The 27,117-nt window shown below is 34.2% G+C and overlaps 1 protein-coding gene across 3 annotated transcripts in view; it reads right to left on the bottom strand.

Annotated features, from left to right (window-relative positions):
- Positions 1-27,117, bottom strand: part of CSMD3 (CUB and Sushi multiple domains 3) — a 588,763-nt gene that overhangs the window by 221,742 nt on the left and 339,904 nt on the right. For all 3 annotated transcript variants that reach the window (XM_063173375.1, XM_063173384.1, XM_063173392.1), the window contains 5 exons: positions 25,943-26,137; positions 21,786-21,924; positions 16,875-17,062; positions 14,255-14,443; positions 4,973-5,089 (listed from right to left, as the gene is read on the bottom strand). In XM_063173375.1, coding sequence (XP_063029445.1) covers positions 4,973-5,089; positions 14,255-14,443; positions 16,875-17,062; positions 21,786-21,924; positions 25,943-26,137 — 828 coding nt within the window. The remainder of the gene's footprint in view (positions 1-4,972; positions 5,090-14,254; positions 14,444-16,874; positions 17,063-21,785; positions 21,925-25,942; positions 26,138-27,117) is intronic.

Here is a 27,117-nt window from a genome sequence, read left to right as displayed (position 1 = left end):
TTTATAGTAGTAATCCAAAATAATGGAATTCCTGTGAATCACAGCTGAGCTTCACTGAGTATTGTTCAAACATCACACAAGGTTTAACTCAAGGGAATGTTTCAATCAATTTTGCAGATTGCCATGACATTTCTTAGCAAAACCCCAAGGTATATTACAGCAGTAGCTGTACAATTTGGTTTTCTTCAGAAAATATTCTAATCACATTAATAAGTGCTGTGTGACAGATTGTGTCTTCTCCAGGGAAGAATTTTAAAAGATATGTTCAGGTAGATTCCATCTCATTCTGCCTCACATTCGCCTTTTTTATAAGGGGAATATTTAAAATCTGAAATGAAGCTAGGAAGACATAATGTGAAATGTCACTTCTCTGTGTTACAATCCAGACTTTTGGGGGACGGGTGAATTAACTGATCTCATAATAGATCGTTTAAAACATACCACTGACACTCCACACATTTCATTTCACCATATATTTAAATTGCATTCTAATCAGAGACAAAATGCAATAATTATTGCCAATACGTGTTTCCTTTTCTCTTCATTATAGTGATTAATAGACATATTAACTATATTTAAGATAAATGTTCAATTCTCTAGCTAATACATTTTTTTAAAAAATGAAAGAAAATTATATCTTGATATCTATATATCAAGTTTTAATAGACACTCAAGAATCAAAATGCTGGTCCACAAGAACAAAAATGAAGAATTAATTCTAAAACTTAAGATACACTTGAAGAGTAATATTAAAACCACATATATTTATATTGCAATATTGTCATTTAAAACAGTATATACAAACACAGAAACTGTATTTCCTAGCAATTCAACATATACAGACATAAAATACACATAATAACTAAAACTATACATTTAATTACCAGTTATTATGTAATAGCAGTATGAAGTTGTAACATAAAGATGTGTGTATAAGAAAGTACCTCACAGCATTCTAGAGTTACAAGTTATATACTTTTCTCTTGGCAGTCTGACATGAAACTACAAAACTTTATAGAAAAAAACCTCCAAAATAGTTTAAAGTAAAAATCATCTCACTAGTTAGTAGCTAGTAGAAGATACTCCTTGAGTTTCTGAAGGTGAAATTATACTAGCCATGAAATAGAGCAGAAAATGAGATATCCAGAACAAAGTTTATTTCTCCCTCTCATTAAAATAACCCATTTATATGTATGGGATCAATTTTTCTAAATGGTAACCATGTAAGCCTTAGTCACTCAGTCTCCCCATAGACACTTCTTCTGAGGACCATATTATCCCACTGGACATTACATGATGGACGGAGATGAACAGGTACCTTCAGAGGATAGTTCATTCCACCTGCTTTTTCAGGGTACAATGACTCATATCCTAAAGATATATGCATTTTTCCATTAAATACAGAAGTGTCCTATTTGACTAGTTCACTGTGACATAGAACTTAACTGTTAGAAATTTAAATTAGGTAAGCCTGTGACATTATCATAAAAGGACAGCTATCTTCCTCATGCAGTACAACAGGAAGAGCTTAAAGAATTAATAGCCTTTTGCCAACAAGTACAAAATATGAAGATTTCATACACTATTTCCTACTCAGAGCAAATATCCACTCCACAGTTTTTTTCCAGCAGCTCTTTGAGCAGCATGAATCAAAATGTCCAAGTCAAATTTTGACATTGCATACATGCTTAATGTTTTTCCATAAATAATAACATTTCCATACAACAATATAAAAATTACAGAATGATAGGTCATTTAGTTTAGATATGACTTCTAAGATCATTGAGTCTAGCCACTAATCCAGCACTGCCAAGTCCACCACTAAACAATGTCCTTAAGTGCCACATCAACAAGTTTTTTAAATGGCTCCAGGGATGACAATTCCCTGGGCAGCCTGTTTCAATGACTGACAACACCTTCCATAAAGAAATTTTCTCCTAATGTCCATGGACATGCCCCAGCACCTCGATGCCTTTCTTGTACTGAAGGGCTGTGAGAGTCCATCCGAAATGTCGCTCATCTGCCTCACAATCGTCATGGAGAGAGACCAAAGAATAATTAAAACCCCTGTTTGCTGAACCGGTGGGGGGGAAAGTCATGTGCCTGAGGCCTGAAAGTATTGCTAGCTCACTGTTTCCACGGGTGTGGTTTGCTGTATGCTACACTGAGCTCGCAGGGCACTCTGCCCATTTTGCACAATAGCTCTTGGCCTGGCTGGTTTGAGTTTTGGGGTGGTCCCTCCTCCAAGAGAAGACCCCTCTCACCCATCCTTAGCCATTGTGACAGACAAGTAGAGATGTAAGAAGCCTCTTCATCAAGGGACCGAGACATGAAATCCCTACGTGAGAAGGCCCCCTCTCACCTTCTTCCAGAGACTGGGACTGAAACTCCCAACTCGGCGGAGGTGTGCAGGGGCTGGGGGGAAGGAAAGCTGCCCAAAGCAAGATGGATGTCCCAGGTGCAGGCCGTCAAAAACAAAAAACAATGGCTCTCACCTGCTGTCTAGCTTGGACTTTGTGTACACCCCTTTCAAATGCTATTCTTCCCCCCTGAAGACCTTTGTTTCGGTTGTGAAATTTATTCCCCCTTCCCCCAAAGAAAAAGAATGTAACTGGGGTCCAGATGAACTGTGCCTCTGAGATCTCCCCAGACATGACCTGGTGAGCTGGGCTCCGAAGGACTACGAAGACCACGTTTGGTAGCTATAAACCCACTCTTTTCCTTCCCTCTTTTCCCTTATTTTCTCCTTTTTCCCCAGTTCCTTCACCAACACATTTCTGCTGTGGCTATTTCAATAAAGTTGCACTTGTTTGTTTATTACTGCAAATCCCCTGTGCTGTGTTGGTTTTTGCACCCTGAGATCACCCTACGAACCAACACGAAACCCGTTCATAAGGATGGATCATGAAAAGGGCCCAGACCTGGACACAGGACCACCAGTGCTGAGTACAGAGATACAATCACCGCCCTGGTCCTGCTGGCCACACCACTTCTGATCCAGGCCAGGGTGTCATTGGGTTTCTTGGCCACCTGAGCTCATTGCTGGATCATGTTCAGCTGCTATCAACCAGCATGCTCAGATCTTTCTCCACTGAGCATCTTTCCAGCTACTCTGCCCCAAGACTGTAACATTACATGACATGGAATCAAACAAGACTACGAGTCTATAAATATGTGTGCATACATGTTTCAGTGTATATGTGCTAATAAATATCCATATTTATACTATTATGTCTTCCCCTCTATCCTTTATTTCTGCAAATTTGTTTTCCCAGGAGTCTCATTATATATGGTGGATTTTCTTAACAGGCTCATGTAAAATATTATAATATTGAGAATTTCAGCTTTTATTTGTCCCAACTATTAACTATTTCTCTAGCTGAGGTTTTAAGAAAAAATAATGAATCACAAAAGAGCTGCTTCATTTTCTAAAAAGGAAAATAAAATTAAAGAAACCCCCAAAACTTCCCAAAACTTGCCATGCACTTTTCTTCATAATCCTCTTTTTATTTTAAGAGAAATTAAAGAGTTAATAAAATGTCTGTCAAGAATCCTGAAAAATGTGGCTTAATCTGCCCTCATTTTTACTGTAGGATTCACATCATTTTCTGTCATGTATTACTCCATGAAGCTAAACTCTTATCCATCTCTGCTACTTGCCTTCAATTCTCAGATTATAAAGCGTGTGCTGTTATCCAATGACTTCTCAGACAGAGTGCAAGATAAATGACTACAGGTCTAACAGTTTCTTTACACCTTCTTTTAGTCTTTTTTCTTATCCAGAAGAACAAAAGATACACAGTCCCTTATATTCCCACAACTCTAGAAGCCATGTATCATACATAGAGGTAACAAAGGCAAATGTAGTATGTGATGTAGCATCACTAAGTTCAGGAGCCTCTTTCATTGTGGATATTTAGAATCAAATTACACTGACACAAAGGCATCACTTGGTAATAAGAGAGACTACTCTTATTACTGGAAGAGCTGTGGAGTAATAATTTTGAGAGACACACTTTACCACTTTAATGCTTTAAGGAGTTTTAAATGGGACAACCAGTCAGAGTGATTTAATATCTAGAAGAGAAACTATCACACTACTTGTACAAAATAAATAAGGGGATCACAGATGAGCACAGTTCTCTTTATCTGAAGTCTTATTTTTATGTTATCAATAACTCTTTCTTAGAGGAATACATCATCAGCGTACTTTGTCACATTTTTCATGCCCTCACTGAGAACCCTGATGAAATTCAGAATCGAACTTGCCTTCCTCCTTCTTCCTTTCATTTCTTTTTCTGTACTCTTCCCAGTGTTACAATATAATTCTCCTTTTTTTGTTCTTATCAGCTTACTCTATTTGTACTAAATTTCTCTTGTGACATCTATCTCTGTCTCCTTCCCCTAACATTAAATCTTATACTGCTCTAGCTTTTCCACCCATAGTACAAGAGTCACTCCCACATTTAATATAAAATACCAACAAAAACCTAAAAGTATGATCCATCTCATCAAGTACCAAAACCTTTCATTTGAAAGCAACTAGGACACATTTATTTAGGAAACTTTTTTACCTGGAAATACCAGCTCCCATTTGTGTCCTAAGCATTATTTAACCTCTCAGAGAGGAGCTAAAATTCCTGTTATATCTTTTTCCTGAAATCTGACTTCAAGTAATAACCACTTCTTCCTTAAAAGCCATTTTTCCTTCAGCTTCTGTAATCAGCCATCATATAATTCTTTCTCACTGATTTTTCATTCTGTGGGAAGTGTAAGGGCCTAGTCCAGTTCTGGAATTCTAGGAATTACTACAAGAAAATTAAACAAACCCAAAAATCAGCAATGCAAAACCTAGGTTAGCTTTGGCGCTAACCTAGGTCTCCTAGAGCAGAAAATACTGGACTTACACCCTAAAAAAAAAAAAAAAAAACCACCCAAAAAAAAGTGGAAAAAGAGAAAAGGATTTTTTTACCTTTTCCATGGGTAACATCCACAGTCCACGTGCAATTCAGTGAATTTGGATATAGATCAGGATAACCTGGGGATAAAATTGTTCCACTAGGTCCTCTAACATCTCCACCACATAAAGCTAGAAATAAAAAAAAAAAATAACAATTACAATAATAATATAAATAACAGAAAACATAGAAAATGTGAGAGAACAAACCTAAAACTTCCTGCCTTTAAAATTATTTAAAAGTAATTACTCAAATGATTTAGCAATTTAAGATATGACTAAAGACCATTTTTATATAGTAGAAAAAAAAAGAAATAAATTATTAATTAATTTTTGTTTAATATGCATAAGAAAATCAAAATCAAGTCATTAGTTGTTTTTTTCAGGTTTCTGAAGCCTCTGTGAAAATTGTTAAGTTCAGCAGAGAGATGCAGGCAGATGATAGAGAGCCAAACAATATCACTTAAACAGAAGCCAAGGCTGGAGAGTCAAAATGGTGGATCTTGGCTATTGAAAAATTATTTACTTAAAATATTTGTGCAGGGATGGTTGACCTCATTTCGTGAATACAATTATAATTATTGGTTATGTCTTTGTAGCTATGATGTTCGTGCTAATGAGAAATTCCAGTATAAGAATAAGCATTTCTATAGTTTCATTAGCAACTTTATAAAAGTAATCAGTAATTGAGCAATACAAAAATTAAATTACAGCTTTAATTAATGCAAAATACAAAAATTTAGTCATTACAACACTGGCAAAAATGTACAGCTCAATGATCTTCTGTTCCAGGGTTTTTGAAATACAACATTAATCAGGTAATTTTAGTAAGGACGAGTCTTGCATTTTAGAATTATCATATATCAATAACAGCTATTAAAATTCAGTACCAAGTCATTGCATCAGAGTTCTCTGAATATAGATTATCTCAGAAGGCCATACATTATAAAACAAATTACTAGTTCTATTTTTTTTTCTCAAGGTTAAAAGCATCTATTCCTTTTATTTTCCTTACCCTAATTATATGCATTACCAAAATTATTTCGCAGAAATATTTTAGAATAAAAGTAATGAACTATTGTCACCAGTTTCAGGTCAAATAATCTAGACCATTCCAGCAGTTGATTGCAGTCCTTCCAAAGTAATTAACACAAATTCTTCTCTTATCTTTAGAAGATGTTAAAGGTCTTCAAAGGCACTTTTGGAGAGATGCAAATGGCAGCTATTTGTCTGTAACTCCAGTTGATACAAATATCAAACCCTCCTCTTGCTCTATAAGCGGTCACTCAACTATTTCTTGCTCATGTCTCTGCTTCCCACCCTGCTGCCAGAGCAATGAGGGTCGAAGGTTGGAGGAGCAATGGCTCTTCCTGAGATGCTGCCCCACCTGCCCTAGCTGGTTTAACCTGCTCCTACCCCTCCCAAAGCATCTGAGCACCTCCTAAGGCAGCACTCAGCAGTGTGACTCCTAAAGGAGGGAGAAGTCTGTCCTTTCAGTATGTGCTCAAACATTACATACTTCAGGAGCAAGGTGCTGTGAGTAATTTGCTGCATCATGCTGTTTCTTCTCCTATGTCTTGATAGTTATGCTGCTTATGGCAATTTCTGCCACACTTTGATAAATGGAGTAAATGATTGAAGTTACACTCATTATGCTTTTGCTGTTAATGTTATATATTTGAGAATGAATATATGGACATTTCGTAATCTTCTGCTTGCGGATGTAAATTCATAACTGATTTGAGGATGCAGAAGAAAGGGAATCAGGAGAATATCCAGAATGTACCTTCAATCTCACCTTGTACCTAAGCAGACATTTGTGTCAATGAAATACATGCGTTTTCCAGACATTTCAGTAGCACTGTGGAATGTTTTCATAAAGATCAATTATTTTTCAAATTTTCAAATTTTTCATAATGAGGCTATGGCACTGCATATCATCATTGTGTTCAGGGCACTAAAAGAAGTATACATTTAATAAGCCTTATTTTATAAATCAGAAATGGAATTTCATCCTATATACTAGGTTGAAGGCTGCCCTATTTTGCCTAGCTAAAATTTGTTTGGTCATTCTAACTAAATATATTTCTGTTTTAAACATGCTTACTTGTCTGGATAGCCTCATAGCTTTGTATGTGCTATTTCTCCTGCCAACTTTCTAGCCTTTGTTGGCCTAATTGTAAGATGCAAATTTGCAAATCCAGTACCGCAGGCTGAAATAAGACATTCTAGGACCACATTTGTCCAATCTCTCCAATGTTGCCACAGGCAAATAACCTCCTTCCATATTAATTTTCCTCCTCACTTCTCTGATGAAGAGACAGTGAAGGCAAATACTGCCACTTTATAATCTGATCTTGCTATATTTAGACATTAGCAAAATACAGCCAAGGCTGTGACAGCATATTATTGGAGCTCCTGATGGTAACTATCTACTTCATCCATTAAATAATAAATACAGCCAGTTTTTATAATCATGGGCTACAGACCAAATAATATATTTTACAGGAGGTGTTTGGAAAACATTTCAGGAATGCAAATAGTGACAAAACATCTATGGCATGCCATCAGGCCTTCAGTGTAACTCTGTGAAGGCTAGCAGATGGCAGAAAAAGGCATCAAGGGAGCAGCCTTTTAGAAAATAAAGCCAAGCTGACAAATCTGAAACCCTACATGTGCAACTGGCCCTGAGAAGATGGCTAACAGCCCAAGCATGTAATATCACTTCTAGTATCTGACTGTTTTTCAGAGTTCAAAGGAAAACAAGAGCACGTAAAAATAAGAACAGCAAAGGATAAATACACATATTTCCAAATTCTACCTTTCTACTTTATCTGATTATACCAAGATGGAATCTAGGAAGGAGTAAAAGTAGAATGAACAATTAAGGAAACAATTGAGGTACTACTTTTGATTTATAATGTGGAAAATGGAACATTATGTTAACACACCAATTAATTTTTTTCACACAATCAGAGAAGTTGAATCAAGATATGCCTGCATTACTGTTTTCCAAATAGTGAGAAGCAAAATAAAATTTAAAAAAATGTAAAAATACAACAACAATGAGAATAAAAGAACAAAAAAGTAAAGAGAACAAAATATAAAAGTGGTTTTATGAAATACAGATTGGTATGTAGACGTATACACTGTGGTGATCAGAAGTGATGAGTGATGTAACACTCTAAGAAGCAAGTTTTGGATAACTATGAATGAGGATTCCAATTTAATAGTGGAGTTTGGTTCGGATGTTCTGCTGAAATAAATTCTTACAATATTGGGCTGAATACTTGCACTCTCTTTTGTTGCAACTGCATTCATTTTGCTCAGTAACATGATCAATCACAAAAAAAAAAAAAGTGACAACAAGTAAGCTTAGCTTAGAAAATGGCTCCAAATATACTTTGAAAATAATTTTTGGCCCAAATAATTTCAGAACCTTTAGTCAGGCTACTCGTGTCTCAGTGGGAGACATGCAGGCCATGTTTCATCCCAAAAATACATTAATATTTGTAATAAAAACACTTGAATTTTGTCATTCATAGCAAAGTTCCACTTCAGACCATATTTCATGCTACTATAAAACTGTTATAGGAAATCAATCTTGCAATACTAGAAATAGCCTTATAATTTTCAGCCTACATATATTCATAGCCTATTTTTACCCATTTGATCTTCTGCTAAACTGTCATTATATTGTATTCCCTCTTGGGGTCTCACTTGGGAAGGCTAGCAAACCATGTAAGAATCTATGATTTCTGATCAGTAATGAGACAGGATTTTTTAAATCTACTTCAATAGGATATGTTTTCCATCTCTACGACCCTGCATTAACAATTGCAAGTACTTAGCTGTCTTGCCACAGCATCTATGCCACAGAAACATATTTCTAGGACACTTCACATTACATTATGACATGTTTTCTCATATTTGTTTCTTTGTGTTTTCCATTTTATTCTCACATGCCCTCTGTTCTGGTTTTACCATGTTTATATTTTACTGCAGAAGTCAGTTTGTATATTCTCTTCCTGCATAGGGTCATCCTGTATAGCTAGCTTAACACTTATTCACAGAAAACTCTCGTAAATTTTGCTTTTTATAACCATCAGGAAAACTCAATAACCACTAATTATGTTTGCTGTCACCTGAGATCTACAAATACAATTTACAATCTATTTAAAACAAGTTTGTTTTCATGTGATACAAGCCATTCTCAGAGTTATGAAGAGCATAGTGATATGAAATGTCTAGAAATCTGGATGAGAGGAAGGGGGTCTCCATCAGAGAATGAAATATTATAGTTTATGACTGAAATATTATAGTTTATGATTTAAGCATTTTCATGAAGGACTTCTAAAACTCTATTACGAAAGCTGCTGAGATCACCATACCCTGGATGGGGCTCTGAGAGGCCCTACAGCATTCACTGATGAAAACAAGTTGTAGTAACAACTCAGGGCCGGCTGGGGACATTGACCAAGCACAAGCCTGGTCCCTTCAGGGTGGAGGCCACAGCCCCAGGGCTGTCAGCTGCCAGGCTCACAGACCCTCACAGCAGAGAGTGGGGCAGAGAGGCCCTGGGTGTGTGCTGGAAAGGCCTCTGGTCAGAGGCAGTGGCTCCACCCTCCGCTGTGCTGAGGAGCCCGGCTGAGGGGCCCTTCACCCGGGGAAAACTCATCCACAGCAGAGGGAGTTCACAGAATTCATAGAAGAGACCTTAAAGATCATCGAGTCCAACCCATGCCCTAACACCTCAACTAAAACATGGCGTGGCCCATCAAAGGGCACCCTAAAGGGTTCCCCAGACCCTGCACCAGAGATGGTCCAACAGACCCTCAGTGTTGGAAGGGAGAGTGTCAAACTGGCCTCCTGCAAGGGAGGCACAGGGCATTCCCACCTGCCCAAAGTGTGGATTAACCCATGGAATTCTGCACTCTTCAGTGTGGTGCAGTGTGTGGCAGCCACAGGGGACCCTGATCAACACGAAGACCACATGGAGGGGAACAATGACACATGGCTGGGACCCTTGGGTGGGTGATATGCTTTCACATAACCCCTGTCCGTCCTTCCTTCCTTCCTTCCTTCCTTCCTTCCTTCCTTCCTTCCTTCCTTCCTTCCTTCCTTCCTTCCTTCCTTCCTTCCTTCCTTCCTTCCTTCCGACACTTCCTTCCGACACTTCCTTCCGACACTTCCTTCCGACACTTCCTTCCGACACTTCCTTCCTTCCTTCCGACACTTCCTTCCGACACTTCCTTCCTCCCTCCCTCCCTCCCTCCCTCCCCCTCTCTCTCTCTCTCTCTCCTTTCTCTTTGCCTCTTTTACTATTAAATTAAACATATCAATTCTTTGGCACCAGCCTCTAACCTCATTTGATTTTAATCTAAATTTTGAACCTTCAAAGTTATTTCTGGTTTATACACAGAAACTCCAGTTTCTTTGATCCTCTGGGTTTAAATTGGATCATAACAGTCCCCATATCCAAAAAGAACAGAAAATATGAAGAAAATGTATGAGATAGATAAATAGATAGATAGATACAGATTCATATAAATGTATTTCTGATGCATTTCAACTGAGTGTTTATTAGTAATTCACTTTAAAAAAAATAAAATAAAAAGTGTTTTACTTTTTTAGCCTGATTGATGATGGTGACATCTGTGAAATTAGCATTTTTCACATTTTCAAATGGTATCATCTATTATTTCCTTATGTAAAGATTTTTCAAGAGACTGGCCATAGGTCACCACCCGCAAGTCAAACACTAACATAAAATTATGTATCTCAATTTTCTCAGGAAAGATAAAATTCTCTTAAGAAGAAGAAAAGCTTCCAGAAAAAAAAAATAACCACAAACTTTTTTGCAGAAGTTCAATTTGTTGTAAGTACACATAATTGGAAACTATTTGGTTTTCAGAAGTGATGGAATGAGAAAACACACAATTATAATTGATTAGTAATAACAATTAGCTTTAGATTTGAACCATCGTCAAAGAAGACTAATAACATATGCTAGTTTAGAAAGGACTGCAGAGAAAAAAAAAGAAAAATCTATCTATATGGAAATATCTTTGTGTATATATAAGTCTAAATACAAATATATGTGTGCACAAACACACAGAGGCCTCATTACATTAATTTATTTAATTGACTTTAACTTCCATCTACAAATGTAATTCTGAGATGATTTTCATTTATTGTGCAATTGGATAAGAAAAGTGGCATATAGAATAGACTAAAATTATTGAAACAGCGAATTAGAGCTTGAATCTAATATACTGTGCTTCACAGACCAAGTAACTTCAGCATTTGTCTTCCCTAATCATAGAAAATGTAATGTATCTTAAAATGGGATGTAGTTAAGTAGGGGTAAATAAATAAGGATATGGACATCAAATTAACATACTCAGCTACAAGAAATAAACCTTGGACTTGAGTTATATTATGCAAGAGATTCATTTAATATAAACTAATGTAGCCTAGATTACTCACAATATAAACTTGCATTTTGACCTTCTCATTTAAATCTAAAATAGACCATACATGCTTTCCATTTTCAATTCTTGCTTCTATTTCACTATTTGAAGCAGGTTCTTTAATAGCTGTGTTTTAGTGGAAGTATTATTTTTATTTTAGAGATGTCAGCAGAAGGGACATAATACCTCTGCATTATTCCTTGAATATGTTCCTCATGTACTGCATGAGTCATATTTGCTAATTCATTTGGTCATCTAGGGGTTTCTAATACAAGTATTAAAAGTTTTCTTTTTTATCTGAATTGAATATTTTCATTCCATTTATTAATTTTCTTATATAAATTAAGATCAGGGAATGACAATATTTTTAATTCAAATTATGAATAAGAATTATCTATTAGCATTCAATTTACTGTTATGATGAAAGGAATAAACAGCACTTTACACTCCTAACTTTTACATTAATTTTCCTATATTTTTTAATGGGATGACTACAGTTATTCATATACTGGGTAGAGTATGAATTCTCACAAATGGTTCCTCACATGTATTCAAAGCTTAAAAGCAAAATTCTATCATAGTATTCATAAATAAAGGACATTATAAGATATAATTTCATCTTTTTAGTTAAGCACTGGGTGGTGATTACAGTTAAGAAATTCAAGGCATTCCAGATACATAGGTAAAAAATGGATCATATGTAGTTGGTATATGGGAATGGTAGAGATGCAATATAAACAGTGTTTTCTCAGAAAAACTTGTAACCATTTTTTTAAACTGTTTTACCTTTTTGTTTATCTGGGCAACATCAAACACATAATGAAAAATTTAGTTTACACTCCTTCAAATAATGGAATTTCACTCAACGCCATGTTCTACTTTGAGGAGGAACTTGCTTTAAGAATTCTAAAATTTTTTGTCTTGTAGTCATTTCTCCAAACCACACCCACTCGTGAGTTGCCATGACCTATCTGCACAATTACCCCGGTCTGTCTCCACATCACTACACGATAGAATTATACAAAAGGAGATGCAGTTATCAAAAGAGCAAACAAAAAAGAACTTGTCTCTTCAGAAACCATCAGAGTAACATTCTGAATGCGCAGTGATAGTGACTGATGTGTTTGTTAGTGGTATGATTAACACAAACCCAAACTCATAATTTATGGAAAGAACAGCCCATTTAGCAAATGCCCTTTTTTGCCTGGGGTGCAAGGACTCTGGATTTTTTTAAAAAACATTCCACCAGAGAATAAATTCAGCAATGAAATGAAAATTACATCAACCATAAACTGACTATATTTAATAGAATAAATGCACTCAATCCTACCTTTACAAGATATTTATTGAATGTAAAATCACCATTTAGCAATGTGCTCTGGAGAAAAAGAAACCTCATTTACCTAATGAATTGCATACTAGTTTGGCATCTTTAGGAAGAAATTGATCATAATATGTAAGTTTATTCCACAACAGAGAACAGTATTCATAGGGAGTGTGTTTATTTGTTTGTTTTACATGGTCAGCATCCAGTGCTTATCACCATTAAAAAACACATCCTAGTTTTGTGCTCTATTCAGAAAAATATCACCCCCTTGACTGCAAATTGTGGGAACTCTGCAATTCTTCATTGCAAGAACCTGACTGAGATGTGGAATCTTTCAGAAAACGGACTTGGAGAACTACAGAGGACCATTTTCAGCAAAGTCATTATTCACATCCCTTCCTATTACCACAGATTTTGAGTATTATCATAATCTGACACCTTCACCTTCCTGAACATCCTAAAATCCCAAAGCATTTCCTAACCAAACAATCTGCAGGCCAGAGAAGTCCCAGCCATTTTCTAAATAAAGTAATGCAGCAGGAATGGGTAGTCTTCCATATGGCAAATCACACATGATTCAATGAGCTTCTGTGTTAGTCTTCATTCAAATCTTTCTTTCAAAATTATTGTCCTGGGACACTAAGAACTGTATTAGAAAAAATAGAGTATCATGTACATTCTGTAGCTCATAAAAGCTCAGGGAACTTTCTCCGGTTAAATACTAGAAATTAAATGGTTATATTACTCCTGAAAATATTTTTAACATCAAAAACATGCACCATGCTGCAAAGAGGGAAACTGTTTTAAGAAGTAAATATCTCAAATAATGTGACTGAATGAACATTACAATCCACTTTCTTAATAGTTCATCTAAATGATATGACCCCAACTGGGAAAGCATTAAATGAACAATTCCAATTACAAGAGATGACTGAAAATGTTGGATAATTTTTCAGATTTAATGATATAGCGGAGACCACTTATGGCTGGTTTAATAATCATCAGATATAATGTGGTCCTGATAAATTTCCACAGTGACGGAAGGGTGTGAAGTTCTGTTAAGAAGCCATAAACAGAGGGATCATCATAAAACAGGAGAAAATGAAGTTTCTGAGTCAGGTGCAAATGAACTTAATTTCATGGGTTTTACGTCAGCAATCTCTGTCCATAGATGGATACCCAAACACAAATGTTTTTAAGCTGTAATAAGTGCTTTACAACCAGATATACACTAAGTTTGCAATCAGTTAGCTCACAGTTACATAAATTCAGATAGATAAACCTTCAGTAATCTGCAGGATCAAATAACTATATATCATTCTCTGTTTCATATGTCTTATCACAGAGATATATGGCATTTATTTTCTCTAATTACTCTTTCACTTTCCTAAAAATACAGGTTTTACGGGCTCTGGCATTTAAATAATTTTGACTAATAACAGTCTGGCAAAACTTGTAAAACTCAAAGTACTCTGTATTAAATCTGTTCATCCTTACCATCACAAGTTGGGAGTGGGTGACTCCACCAGTGATTTTTTTCACATAGTAAAGGCTCCTCATGACTGAGCCTATAACCTGGATCACAACTAAATGAGACAGTGGAACCTATAGAGAAGTCATGTCCATAACGCCGTCCATGCACTGGTATGCCAGGATCCAAGCAAGAGTAAGTATTAACAGTTACACCTAGATTAAAAAAAATTAGGAAAAAAAAAAGGAAAAGAAAATAATTAAACAAAGGACCTATAGATTTTTTTAAATTAATTTAAGTAATTGGTTGTGATGGTTGTGTGGTGAAGGCTTCATTATCTCACATTTACAGTGAATTATCTTTCCACTATTCTTCTCGGTGTTACCATTAAAAGATACTGTGGATCACAGTTTGAATCCTGCCATTGTTGTAGAGAAAAATAAGAAAACTATCCCATAATTTAAAGGATATTTAGTTTGATCCTGTCTTAGTAACATTAAATGATTTTGTACCTGATGCTGATATTAAAAAGCTTTGATGATCACTCAAAATTTTGATTTTCAGCCTTTATTTTTTCCTGGACAAAATTTGCTAGCATAACTGAAATTGGTTACATTTCTTCTGATATTTATATTTTAAATATTTACATAGATCAATTATTTACATAAATCATACTCACACCTAATGTTATTTGATATATGAGACATTGAGAAGATAAAGAATAGCAGAAAAGAATAAAGAGAAGTTGACTTGTTAAGGGATTTCAATGTGTGCTAAAAAATTAAGCCTTTTAGGTTATTTCCCAGTGAGAAGTTAATATACAAAGCTTATATAAAGAAGTCTATTATAAAACAGTAATGAAAAAACCTCAACCCTCTACAGATAGTACTGAAATTAGTAAATTACTAGAAGTATTCAGTTCAAAAATTTTTAATGCATGTTATTCCTTTTGTTCCTACATAGAAGTCATAAAAAGTCTTTCATTACAAAGAAATTCATTGTGGAAAGATATAATTAGCATAAAAGTTATGAACATATAAAAGATATAAAAAGCTTTCAATACATTATTTGAAGGGAGAAGAACTGATGAATAGGAGACCACTGATCATTATTATTCGTGTTTCCAAAAAGAAAAGCAGAATTGGATTGTACTGGATAATGCAAGATAAGAAACCAGTAAGAATTAAGCAAAAATAAAATGAATACCAGACTTCTGTCTATAAACAGAGGCTATTAAGCAGAAAAGAAAGTACTGAAAATTGTTTATTTTGTGTACCAGGAGTAAGAATATACATTTTCCATGCTCTCTGATAGTATAAATTTAGCCTTTTACTCCACTGGTGTAGAGAACTGTGGGGTGTGGATCACTTTTACAAAAAAGAGGATTTTATAATGAAATTAAAGAATTTATTTATAAAGAAATTTCAGGTTTCCTTTCCAACTTTATTTAATTGAAACTGTTAATTATTTGTAATAAGTGCAGATTTTCTTTTTTTGCTGTTCACATTCCCAAAGTATAATTTCTACCATTTAACATTATTCAGTCTTTCTAGGAATTTAGTGTCTTGGTGGGCAATCTTAATCTAGCACTTTTAATGTGTTAGGATAGCCTTCTTTCAAACTTCTGAATGGATGAAAACTAACAAAATCATCACTTTTTCATAATGCAGAAGAATTTACAGGTAGACATTTGTGGGTGAATGCTAGGTAATAATTTTGGTATAATATGAAATTTTTTTTCCAATAAAAAGCCTGAATTTAGCATTCACTGGACTTCAATCCAAATTTTATCTGGCAATATCTCCCCTATGCATGTTAGTTTTAGTACCCTTATAGCAGCCAGAAATAGTGAAAATTGCAAAAAATAATGTTAAAAATTAAGAACATCTGGAAATTTTTGGTAATAACTCCAAGTAGAAGTACAAGCAATGTGCCAATAAGATTTACAAAGCGATTAAGATAGCAATTACAGTAAAATATTATTTCTCATATAAGTAGGAATTATTACAACAGAAGTTATATTTAGAAAGACAAAATGTAAATTGAATTACAATATTTCAACATAGGCATTTTAATAATTAATGAAGTATGAAATCTTACAGATACTTTCTGTGACATAGTTTATATGACTAAAATAAGGACAAAGAGTATTTTTATGTCAGAAAAAAAAATCATATAGGCAAGTTTTTAGAATCCAAAAAATCCATAATCAACCAATTCCATTTCTTGATTGGTCATTATGAAAACTGCATTTTCCCCCTATGTTCAGTTAAAGCTGCAGATACATCAACCAGAACACTAATTCAGTTTTTTTTCTTAGTTTTTCATAATCTTCCTGATCTCATGCCATTTTACACTCACAAAAATGCATTGCATAAAATTTAAGAATATTAGGACATAAAAGCAGCCTCCAGAAGAAAGGCATTTACTTCTTATTCTCATCTTTTGATTCTTAATACACAGAGCAGTGCATCAGTGACATTAAACATAAATAAAAGTAGTGGTCATCTCTTTTGCACTTTAACATTACTAAATCTTTCTCAGATTGGGAAATAACAGGAAATTAGCCAATATGAAGCCTGTACATGACTAGGGTAAGCATTGAGGGGGAGGGAAGATCAAATAATACATCATAGAGGTACTTACTTTCATAGTGAATTTTGAATCCATTGTTAGAACGACTGTTATCAGTTGTAAAGAGAAGATACATGAAATTGCTACTGCTAAACAGAAACTGTGGGACCTGTGTACCATTGTAAGAACCCAGAAGTGGAGATAATAGGTTTGGTCCATCATGAACTTCCAAAACATCGTAATTCAGTTCAGTCTGAAATCTGGAATTGTGGAAAAACACAGAGGCACAAAATTTAAGAGACAGTTAAAGCAAATTCAATAAACACATATTTTTTAAACTATGCACCTTTCATGAAATATTTTTTCTCCACATATCTATTTTTTCAATACCATTGCAATAATATTAATTATCTTATATAATTTATGCAATAATAAAATTTCAAGTTAGTTCCTTCGAAAGATGAGAAATAAATTTAAACTCCTTGAGCTGGTTTGTATGGCAGGAAACAAAAGCTAAAACCAATTTGTTAATAAATATTAACAATTAAAAATTCATATGCTATTTTATAACATTATTATTTTTCCTTTTAAATAATTGATTAAATTATATAGAGGGCATATTGATGCATTTGGCAAAAATATCAAAGTACTTTGTATCATCAAGGGCTCATACTCTTGAGTTCCTACTTTACAATCATCTCTAAGCAGGAATAGAATTATTTGACTCTTGACTCCAGTGGCTTTCTGCCAGCTGAGACTCAGTCCAAAGTAGTGACAGAAGTTATTTGAAGAAAAACCCACAAATAAAATGCTTTTTAGAAAGCACTAAATACAGTATGTGTGCTCTCCCTGTCAAGGAAAGCTGAGTGTGATAGTGCTGCTAGATATCTCCTTGCTTGTCTTCTTTTAGATGGTATCAGCAATTCTAAACACCTGTTTGGTGTTTTGACAGTGACTTATCTCTTTCTTGCTATGACAGACTTTAAATCAATCATAATGCTTTATAATGGACTCTGATGGATTACTGAAAAACCTTTCCAGAATTAAAAAGCAACAATTAACAGCAGGATCTTACAATGATCCTTAGACAGTCTTAATTCTCGCTTTGATTTACTCAGACACCTGATTTAGCTAGGTGAAATCCATTCAAAGAACTGTGTGAGTAAAGCCAGTGTACTGAGGAACTCGATATTTCAGTATTTATGTCCCATGAGTGAGAGCCTAAAGATCTAAAGGAGTCTGGCAAAAGACAAGAAGACAAATTAAACCCACAAAACATGTATTTTCTTTTATTGATGTTCTGCTCCCACTAAATAATGTATAAAAGAGCCCAGAACTAAAGTGATAAGGAGATACAGAAATGAAGTGGGATAATCCTAGAAGCAGGAAAACTGAAAATTTTGGGTTTTGTTAGCTCCCCCAGTAACTTGCAATGACATCCTGCTGAAAAGCTACTAGGCAATAACTTGCTCTTTCCAATATTTTCTTTTTTTTTTGTCTTTTTCCCAGCAATCCATACAACACAGGAGAAATCTTGGAAACAGATAATTTAGTCTTGCTCAAATTTCTTAGCACCTATATAAAAGCATACTTGAGACAGAAGGTGTTAAAAGCCATGGATCTGATAAATGTAACGCAACTAAAGTCAAGTTGAAATTAAGTTGAATCTCCAAAGACATAAAGGAAATTCTCTCAAAACTACTTAGACTATATCACCACAAATATCAGACAAAATATGAAGATGAAAAAAATAAAAAATGACCCATAAAAAAAATGTAAGAACTATTTTTAAGTGAGATAAACTGGAACAAATTTGAAGAAGGCATTATGTTCAATGCTTTTGCTTGGTCATTTAGCTCAAAGACTGAAAAACATTCATTTATAAATCTCATGCTTATATCAGTTTTCCTTCAATATCTCTTCCCTTGATGCTCAACATATCTGCTACATTTACATACTTTTTTTTCCCCTCAATGTAACAAAAGAGTAGGGGCTTTTAGGAAACTGTATAAGAAATACTCTACGCTCATGCGAGACCCTTCCAATGTTCTTTCCTACTTAGTTGATCATTATTGTTAAATTACCCTGAATGTCTTAATTGCTATGTCACGTCTAATCTTGTGAAGGGCTCACAAGAAGACAGGAATGAAAAAAGTTTTAAAACAGGAGATCCCATATACACTTTTTTAGGAGGCCTTATTTGAATAGACAAAGGTGCCTGAATATTTATAACACACATCTTTGTTTCTAAGAGACATCCTTATCAACTCATTGCAGTGTCAGGATTTCCTGCTCCACAGTAAATACTCAATAGACAAACGTGACTAGTACCCCAATCAGTACTTTGCTATCAGCATCTCTCACATTTAAATACTCATAATTAGGCTTCATGATAAACACTTCATTACAGTCAAGAATGGCATTGCCATTCCTCACTTCTGCCATTTCAATTGAGCCTAAAAAGATTCTGATTTATAACAAAATATCAACAGATCATCTATCTTAGATAATTCCTTGTAGAACAGGAATAAACATTTTTAAAAATACATGCACAATCATATAAAAATATGTGAAAAAGTATTATTTTTTGCGTGCCAAAAGCACAAAATTAATAGTGATTTTTATTTGATTTGTCTTTAGATCTTCTTTTCTCATGTCTATATCCTTGGCACAGGAATGGTTTAGCATACAGTTATGGAATGCAGTACCTCACTCCCACCGAATGTGGTAAAAGAGAAGATATAGGAAGGTAGGAAGATTAAAAGGAAACTACTCTGCGAGTAAGAAACTTAGAAAATCCAAAAATTATTTAAAAGGTATAGATATGTACAATAAATATTTATCACTGACCAAGAAATTCAAATTCTTTCAAACATCCACATATATTGTGGAAATTTTGGTATTTGCACCAATAAAGGCTATAAAGAGTATGTGTGGTTGTCAGGACAAAGTTAAAAGGTAAAGAAATAGGAAAAATATGAGGGTTTTTTTTTTTTTTTAAATCATACAGGAAAGTAGTTTGGCTATAGTTTTAAAACTGTGATTTCAACAAAATATCTTTTTCTCTTAAGAAAGTGCAGCTGAAAATTTGCAAGCAGAAGCAGCAGAACAAGGGTAGCCAAGACAAGAATGAGCCTTTTAAAGGCTAATGCATAAATTACTCAGAAGGCAAATTTAAACTATGTGGAAAATACTAATGTCTAAGTAAATAACATAACAGCAGTTAACAAAATGTTTTCTTTCATTACACTATAAAGTTTTATTCCATCATTTAATTTATGAAAAACTTTTTCTTTGCATCCAGACACATAGCTATATATATCTAAGTGCATCTGTGTGAACATACATAGATGTATTTTTAAGTGTACTTCTGCACAGAGATACATAGGAGTGCACGTTTATCTGCAAGTGGGGCCTCTCTGGATTGCTGCATCTGAGCAATATGCGTACCAGACCAATTCTGACAAGTGACAAGAGCGTCAAAAATGAGCAGCAATGGGAAAAAAAGTACCCTAAAGAGGATGGAAGCTTTCTCTGTGATCCAAAGAAACCACATCTTGTTCTTTTTTGATCTTTCTTACAAGAGTAATAGAGGTTGTGCAATTTTATGACAAGGCATTAATGTATTACAAACAAAAACTGTATGCAAGAGAGGGTCAGATTTAGTGAAACTCAGGTGCAAAGAAAGAAAATGCAATGGGCAAATATAAAGGCAAATGCTTTTTACTTTGAAATGACATTCCACATGAAATATGTAGTTTAAATGAATTACTGAATTAAAAATCAACTATTTGAAATTATAATTTTCTTTTTAAAAACTTAACAGAAGTTTCAGCAGGAGGGAGTTATTCAATTTTTTATTGTAGTCTAATTGGCAAAAATTTGGTAAATCATAATTTTAAGTGATTTTGGAAGATTAGCTTTCACGTTATAGTAAGGATAGAAAATAAGTAAAGTGTACTTATTACATGTCCTTTGATTGTTTATATTTTCCCATGTATATTTTATTATAGAGTAAGCTATAGTAAGAAAAAAAAAGGTTTGAAAAATCTTATCACAGTGACAAATTTTAAGAGAATACGAAATTCATCCCTTGCTAAAAAAGCCTTTCCTTTTATATTATATTAATATGAAAAAATACCTTCTTTTAAGTCAAGTGTGAGCAGGCCTAGTCAAAACATGCTGTATAAATATAAACTGAAAAGTACTTGTATGATATTTGTACACTATAATTTTGATCATCAATGGCACTTTTTTACTGGGTTTTCATCTAAATTTTTTAATATCTACAATTAAAAAATATCCAAAACATAAGAAGAATATCATTCTCTATTGCATTTTTTGTCTTGGTTTCTGATAAAGAGTTCAAATTAAATGCCAACATCTTTCTACCATGAGAAATGTGGGGTGCTTAAGCACATTTCCGTCTTTTGAATAAGGAAGGGACCTTAGTAACAGACATTAGGAAGGGTGGAATGCTGCAGTAATTAGAGGACACTGGAACTCCATCCTGAGAGCACACAATCCTTTCACAATTATTCAGCTATTGTGATAATTAAATATTCAGAGTAGGGGAAATTATGACTGTATTTAATTTAATTTTCACAGCTGATTCAGATTTTCAGAGTTGACAATTATGTGATTTTGAAAGAAAAAAAAAGAACTTAGCAATTATAATTCATCATAGCAATATAGTCAAAAGCAAATGAAACATGCTAATATTTAAAACAGGCATTTTTTATTGGGCTAGACAGGTTTAAATACGGGTAAGAGGGTAGAAATTTCAAAAGCTTTTCAGCATATCAAAGTAGAAATTACACTCAAGATAATATCTGTGCTCTGAAGAAGTTTCCAAAAGTCCTATGGGATAATAAAATTGCTTGTTTTTAGAGATAATGCAAATTAATGTTATGATAAAGCTAATAACTCCTGTTTCCTGGTAAAAACTGGAAAACAAGAAGTAAGAAAAACTTTAGCCAAGACCTTTCGAATGTAATTTTGATAGAGTGTCCAGGTTCAGCTTCTATCACCCACTCACAATTCAAGGAATCTTTATAATACCCTGGCCAGCCTGGAGAGAGGATTACTCCACTTGGAGATGAAAAATGCCCACCACAGGGAGCTAAAAATGAAACAAACAGAAAGGTAAATAGTACAGATTTATTAAGTGCAATATTTACCAATTTCAATATAGGACAATTAGAATGAACAAATATTTAAAATCTAGTTGCAGGAAGATGCAGTTTCTTAAAAACTGACAGGCTCTGGGGTGTTCAGAATTAGATGGAGATAACTGAATTAAGGCCTTTAATAGATGAAATAAATTGCTCAATAATTCTGAAAAAGGTTTTTTTTTCCTATAATACATTTTCTGCATTAAAGAACGTAAAGAAAACACAGTCTCTACAAAATATCATTATTTTTGGTTTTAATTGTGAGCTTGAAAAACTTGCTGAAGTTTCAGCTGAATTTAAAGCTAGAAATCAGTGAACTGTTACTTTAAATTTGACATCATGGAATCTGTTGTTATACCACATATGTTTTGCTTGGCATGTTAGCAGTTCAAATTCCTCATTCATGAAAAAGACATACCTACCATTCTTCTTACCATACTTACCATTAGTTGAGATTTTTTAATTGAAAAATATATATAAATATTGCAATATATACTTCTGCAAGCAGTACTCATGTAGAGGGGAAAGATCACCGGCTTCAGCCTTTTCAAGGGTTTGCCTTATCCATCCCAGGACACCACTGACCTTCTTTGCATCAAGGACACAAGTTTAACTTGGTGTCCATGAGGACACCCGGGGCCTTTGCCATTTAGACAGAGAGCAGAAGCACGTTACTTTGTAGGAAGAGAAGGCTGCACCATAGAATTTCATAACACCATGGTTTCAGTGGCCTTTATGAATGCATGGCTACTCAGAAAAAAAAAAAAATCCCAAAAAACCCCAAAAATCTATGTCACAGTGTCACAGCTAACAATGCATATCACTGCATATCACAAAGAAGCTGGAAAGCTATTACAGGTACCGTTGACAAGCTAGAGTCTCTACGAAAAATAGTGTAAAATACACAACATTTTCTGACAAAATCATGGCTATTTATTCCATTTCTGTTTGTGGTTTTTCACCTAGCAGAGCCTGCAAAAAGTTTTGGTTGCTCATTTTGACAAAGTAGAACAGTACATATCATTGTCTATATTATTCTGAACTTCTTCATTACAGAAAAATATATTAATTTTGTTCTCTTTGACAAAGCTTCAAGTTGAAGACCATGAATTATTACACATTTGTCTGATCTTCATTTTTGTCAGGAGAATACCAAGGCCCTATATTTAAATATCAATTTGTTTTAAACAGCTTTGTTTTGGTTTCTTTTATTTTATATTTTTTTAAGGACATAATGCTCCATCTTTCCATCCTGTGTAGGGAAAAGAAAAGGTTTCTAGAAGTTACAGAGTTCAGAATTCAGTATGTTGCAAACAATAAATATGCAGATGCATGCCTCTTTTTTTACTCAGTGATGGATTTAACGTGGGCGTTTCTCACCTTTTATCTTAGAGTTGTTTTTTCATACTACCCTCAGTAAACAGTATCAGTCAAACATAAGTTATTTAAACTCATATTTACCTCAACAATCAGAAGGTTAACTCTAGAACATTCATAATCTCTATATTTTATTGTATATAAGCACTTTGAAATATTCATTGTACATATAGAGCCTACAAACAACAAAATATATTGACAAAATAGGAATCAGATGGCCTTACACTCCAGTACACTCCATATTTACAACAGTGTTACTAAACTTGTACAAAATTCCATATTCTCACCAAATTTTCATTACACAAATTGCATTTAGAATATGGAAAAAGCTCCAAACCTCTATTACAAATATATTCCTATGAATAGTGCAATAAAAGTAAGGCCCACTGTAAGATTGCCTAAATTTGGAATGATTTCTCGATTTTATTTAGCAGTGTTTTGCTGCCGGTTTTCCTTAAAGAAAATGTTTCTTATCTGTCCTCTGATTGTGGCTCTTGCAGATAAATATCAAATGGATTTTTTTGTTTGACTTTCACCATTACATGCTGATTTCCTAAACCCAGGAGAACTTTCCTTCAGAATAGCTGAGCTACAGAGCTTATCTTAAAAAGCCTTGCTTTTTAGAAAATAAAACTCTCGAGTCATCGTGCCAAAGGATTGTTTCCCTAACCTTTTTCACACTGATTTTAATCCCCTCTTCATTCCTGCAGTCTTGTTTGATGGTTGTCTGACAGGTTCATACACAGTGTTCATATGTTCAAAATGAAACTCTAGAAATATAACACAACTAGAGATGGTCATCAAGCAGAATCTCTTTATCAAACAGGCCTATGTCAAATAGTAAAGAACAATTTCAATCTGATCTAAGAATTCTCACAAAGTCATCTGTATTTATTTCTTTGTATAGCAAGGTGCATGGGTTGAAATAGGAAATTTTCCTACATGAGCAGGAAAAAAGCCTGTAGGATAACAGGCTATTCACAGAAACACTAAACATCTTGTAGACTCATAGTTTTAGAAATGTTTTTTTGAAGAGCTTATCACTACTGCTACAGAATGGATATTAAGCCCTACAAGACTTACACAGAAAGACAAAGGTTAGAGCTTCAGCATGGGTACAACAACACAATATTAGAACAGATTATGGGAAAATCCTCCAGATAACCCTCACATAGGAAAGATGAAAGGCATGAGGACAGGAATCCCAAACTCAAATTCAACAGGGAGCAGCAAAATCAGGATCTCTTCACTAAAAAAAGAAGCCAAGAACCAGGGATGCTCACTTGGGCACATGCACACACACACACATGGAGTTAGTGCCTTCACAGACATATCCAATTCCACCTGAGAAAGGTGAACAGGACTGGTTTTGTTACAGTAAAAGGGGTTTGGTGACAACAAAGTGGTTGTCTGAGCTGAAACAGAATCCTGGGCTGTGGGCAGGGCTGGGAGGAAGTCCCAGCAGAGGCTAGCCAGGATTGCCCTGAAAAATTAGAATGTTGAGCCTGTTAATCTGCAGCAGATTAATAAATAGCTCCTTCTTGTATACTGTAATTTCTGACAATTCTCAACTGTAAGGGAAACCGCACAGCAGTCACCTCCTAGCCAGTATATGGAGCTTATGCCTTTGAATTGATATATATGACAATGAAATTATCAGGTATATGTAGAGTTTATATCAAACAGCTTATATCAAACATTTCTCTGTTTTACAGACAAATGTGTACACAGTAAAGAAAACTTCTGAACACCCCAACAGACCACATTAAATTGTCAATTTAAAAATATTTTAATTTGCCTTCCAATTTTATTATAAATTTTAAAATATATCTAATTCTATAGCTCATAAAAACCATCTAATTCAAATATACCCGTGTCTCAAACTTTAGGATTCCAAAATATTTTCCACTCAGTCTCAGACCACCTGGGAATCATATTATCATTGTGCATGGACTGACATTTAAAAATATTCACAGAAAGTAAACATGGATGCAAAGCATATTGCAAGCAGTTGCACTAATGTATTCAAATTGTTTCAATTTTGTCAGGAAGGCAGTTACACAGTGAAAATAAGAACTAAACTGTTGTTTAAAGTAAAAGCTAAGAAACCAAAGATTATATTATAACTGTCTCTTGGTTTTTGTTTCTTTTTTTTTGTTTGTTTTTTTAATTATTACAAACAACTGAATTAATTTTTCCCCTTTAGGTACAAAGTTCCTAGAATATAGACAAGAAATGAAGCAAAGATTATATTTTAGTGTCAGTTAGTATAAACAAGTCAAAGGAAATATGTATAACAGTGTGATTTTAGGTTGATATGTATGGAAGCACGTAATTTCTATAAAAAAGAGAAATCAATTGCTAAGAGAGTCTTCCCCAGCCTAGAGTCACTGCAACAGATAGGTAAAACATCTTAAACAGTTTTAAATACCATAGCCAGAAGAGATCAACATCATTCCAATCTAATACTATATCAGCTATAACAGAAGCTTTGTGCTATTCATTTGCAAAAATCTCAACTGCATTTGGTGGCAGTTTGCAATGCATTACATCAAGTTCTCCTGATTTAGAAAGAAATATTATACATACCTCCACACTTAGGAATAGGTCCACTCCACATTACTTTTCCATCCACTAGCATACAAGTAATTGTTTCAGTTCCTTGTGTTTTAATAAATCCTTCTTCACATATAACTGAAATTGAGCTCCCCAGCTGAAAGTTATCCCCAAAACGCCGAGCATTGATTGGCACTCCAGGATCTGGGCACTCATTATGTCCAAATGCTTTTTAAGAGGAAAAAAGAAAAGTGGTAGGGGACATAGAACTCTTACAAGGGAGATGACATTTTGAAGATTTTCATCGCTAGTAAAAACAAACAATTTGTATTATGAAACTGAGGGGATAAATAAGACTCAAGAATTTTCTCAAGAACAATTATTTATGTAAAACAGCATAAATAATTGCTTAAAATATGAAGTTATAACAGCATGGATCTCAGCTTGGACAGCTTGTTGCTGGCAGATTTCAGTGATGGCTAAATTCTCCTTTTTCAACAACACTCATCCTATTTAATGTTAAAATGGGACAGAATGTTCCTTCAGAAGGGCAGGGCAAGCATTTATGTATGATACAAAAACTTTACTCATCTTTTGTAAATCACACCATTTGAGCCATATTGACCTTCAAGGGCTTTATCCTACCATAATTAACTTTGTTTCTTGTATTTAGACGTGGTGAACAGTGAAAAAAAGGGTCATGATGGCCATAGAAGAAAACTTGAAACTTTGAACATTTCAAGTTAAGGTCTAGATAAATTGAAAAAAAATTAATTTCCCTGTATACATGTAGATACTATGACAAAGACTATTCATGTCTTTTACTGCAGAATATACCTTACTTTTGGAGAAGAAAGACCATCTTCCAACAGAAATCAGCACAGTCATACTTGTAGCATTGTTCTTAAATTATATGTTGTAGTTAGTTATTGTATTTTGTTGTTTTATTGATAAAGAATACTGCACACACATCTTATATTTTTTAAAATGTTGATTTTTTTCAGTGAGAGCAAATATCTACCTTCCTTATGTATGATGACTGCAAATAGTATCTTCCTAAACATGTTTACATGTGGAGACATCAGAAACTACTAAGTCCTGAAAAAGATGATTTTCACTTTTCCCCCTGCAGTTTCTGCTAGAAAAAACATATACAAATCCCCTAATGATTTTTTTAAAGTAATATTTCAATAAGTTACTAGAAAGAT

The sequence above is a fragment of the Melospiza melodia genome, chromosome 1, assembly GCF_035770615.1.
Source record: "Melospiza melodia melodia isolate bMelMel2 chromosome 1, bMelMel2.pri, whole genome shotgun sequence".
NCBI classification, from domain to species: Eukaryota; Metazoa; Chordata; class Aves; order Passeriformes; family Passerellidae; genus Melospiza; species Melospiza melodia.
Note: the sequence above shows the minus strand (reverse complement) of the source record. Positions and strands in the feature narration are given on the sequence as shown.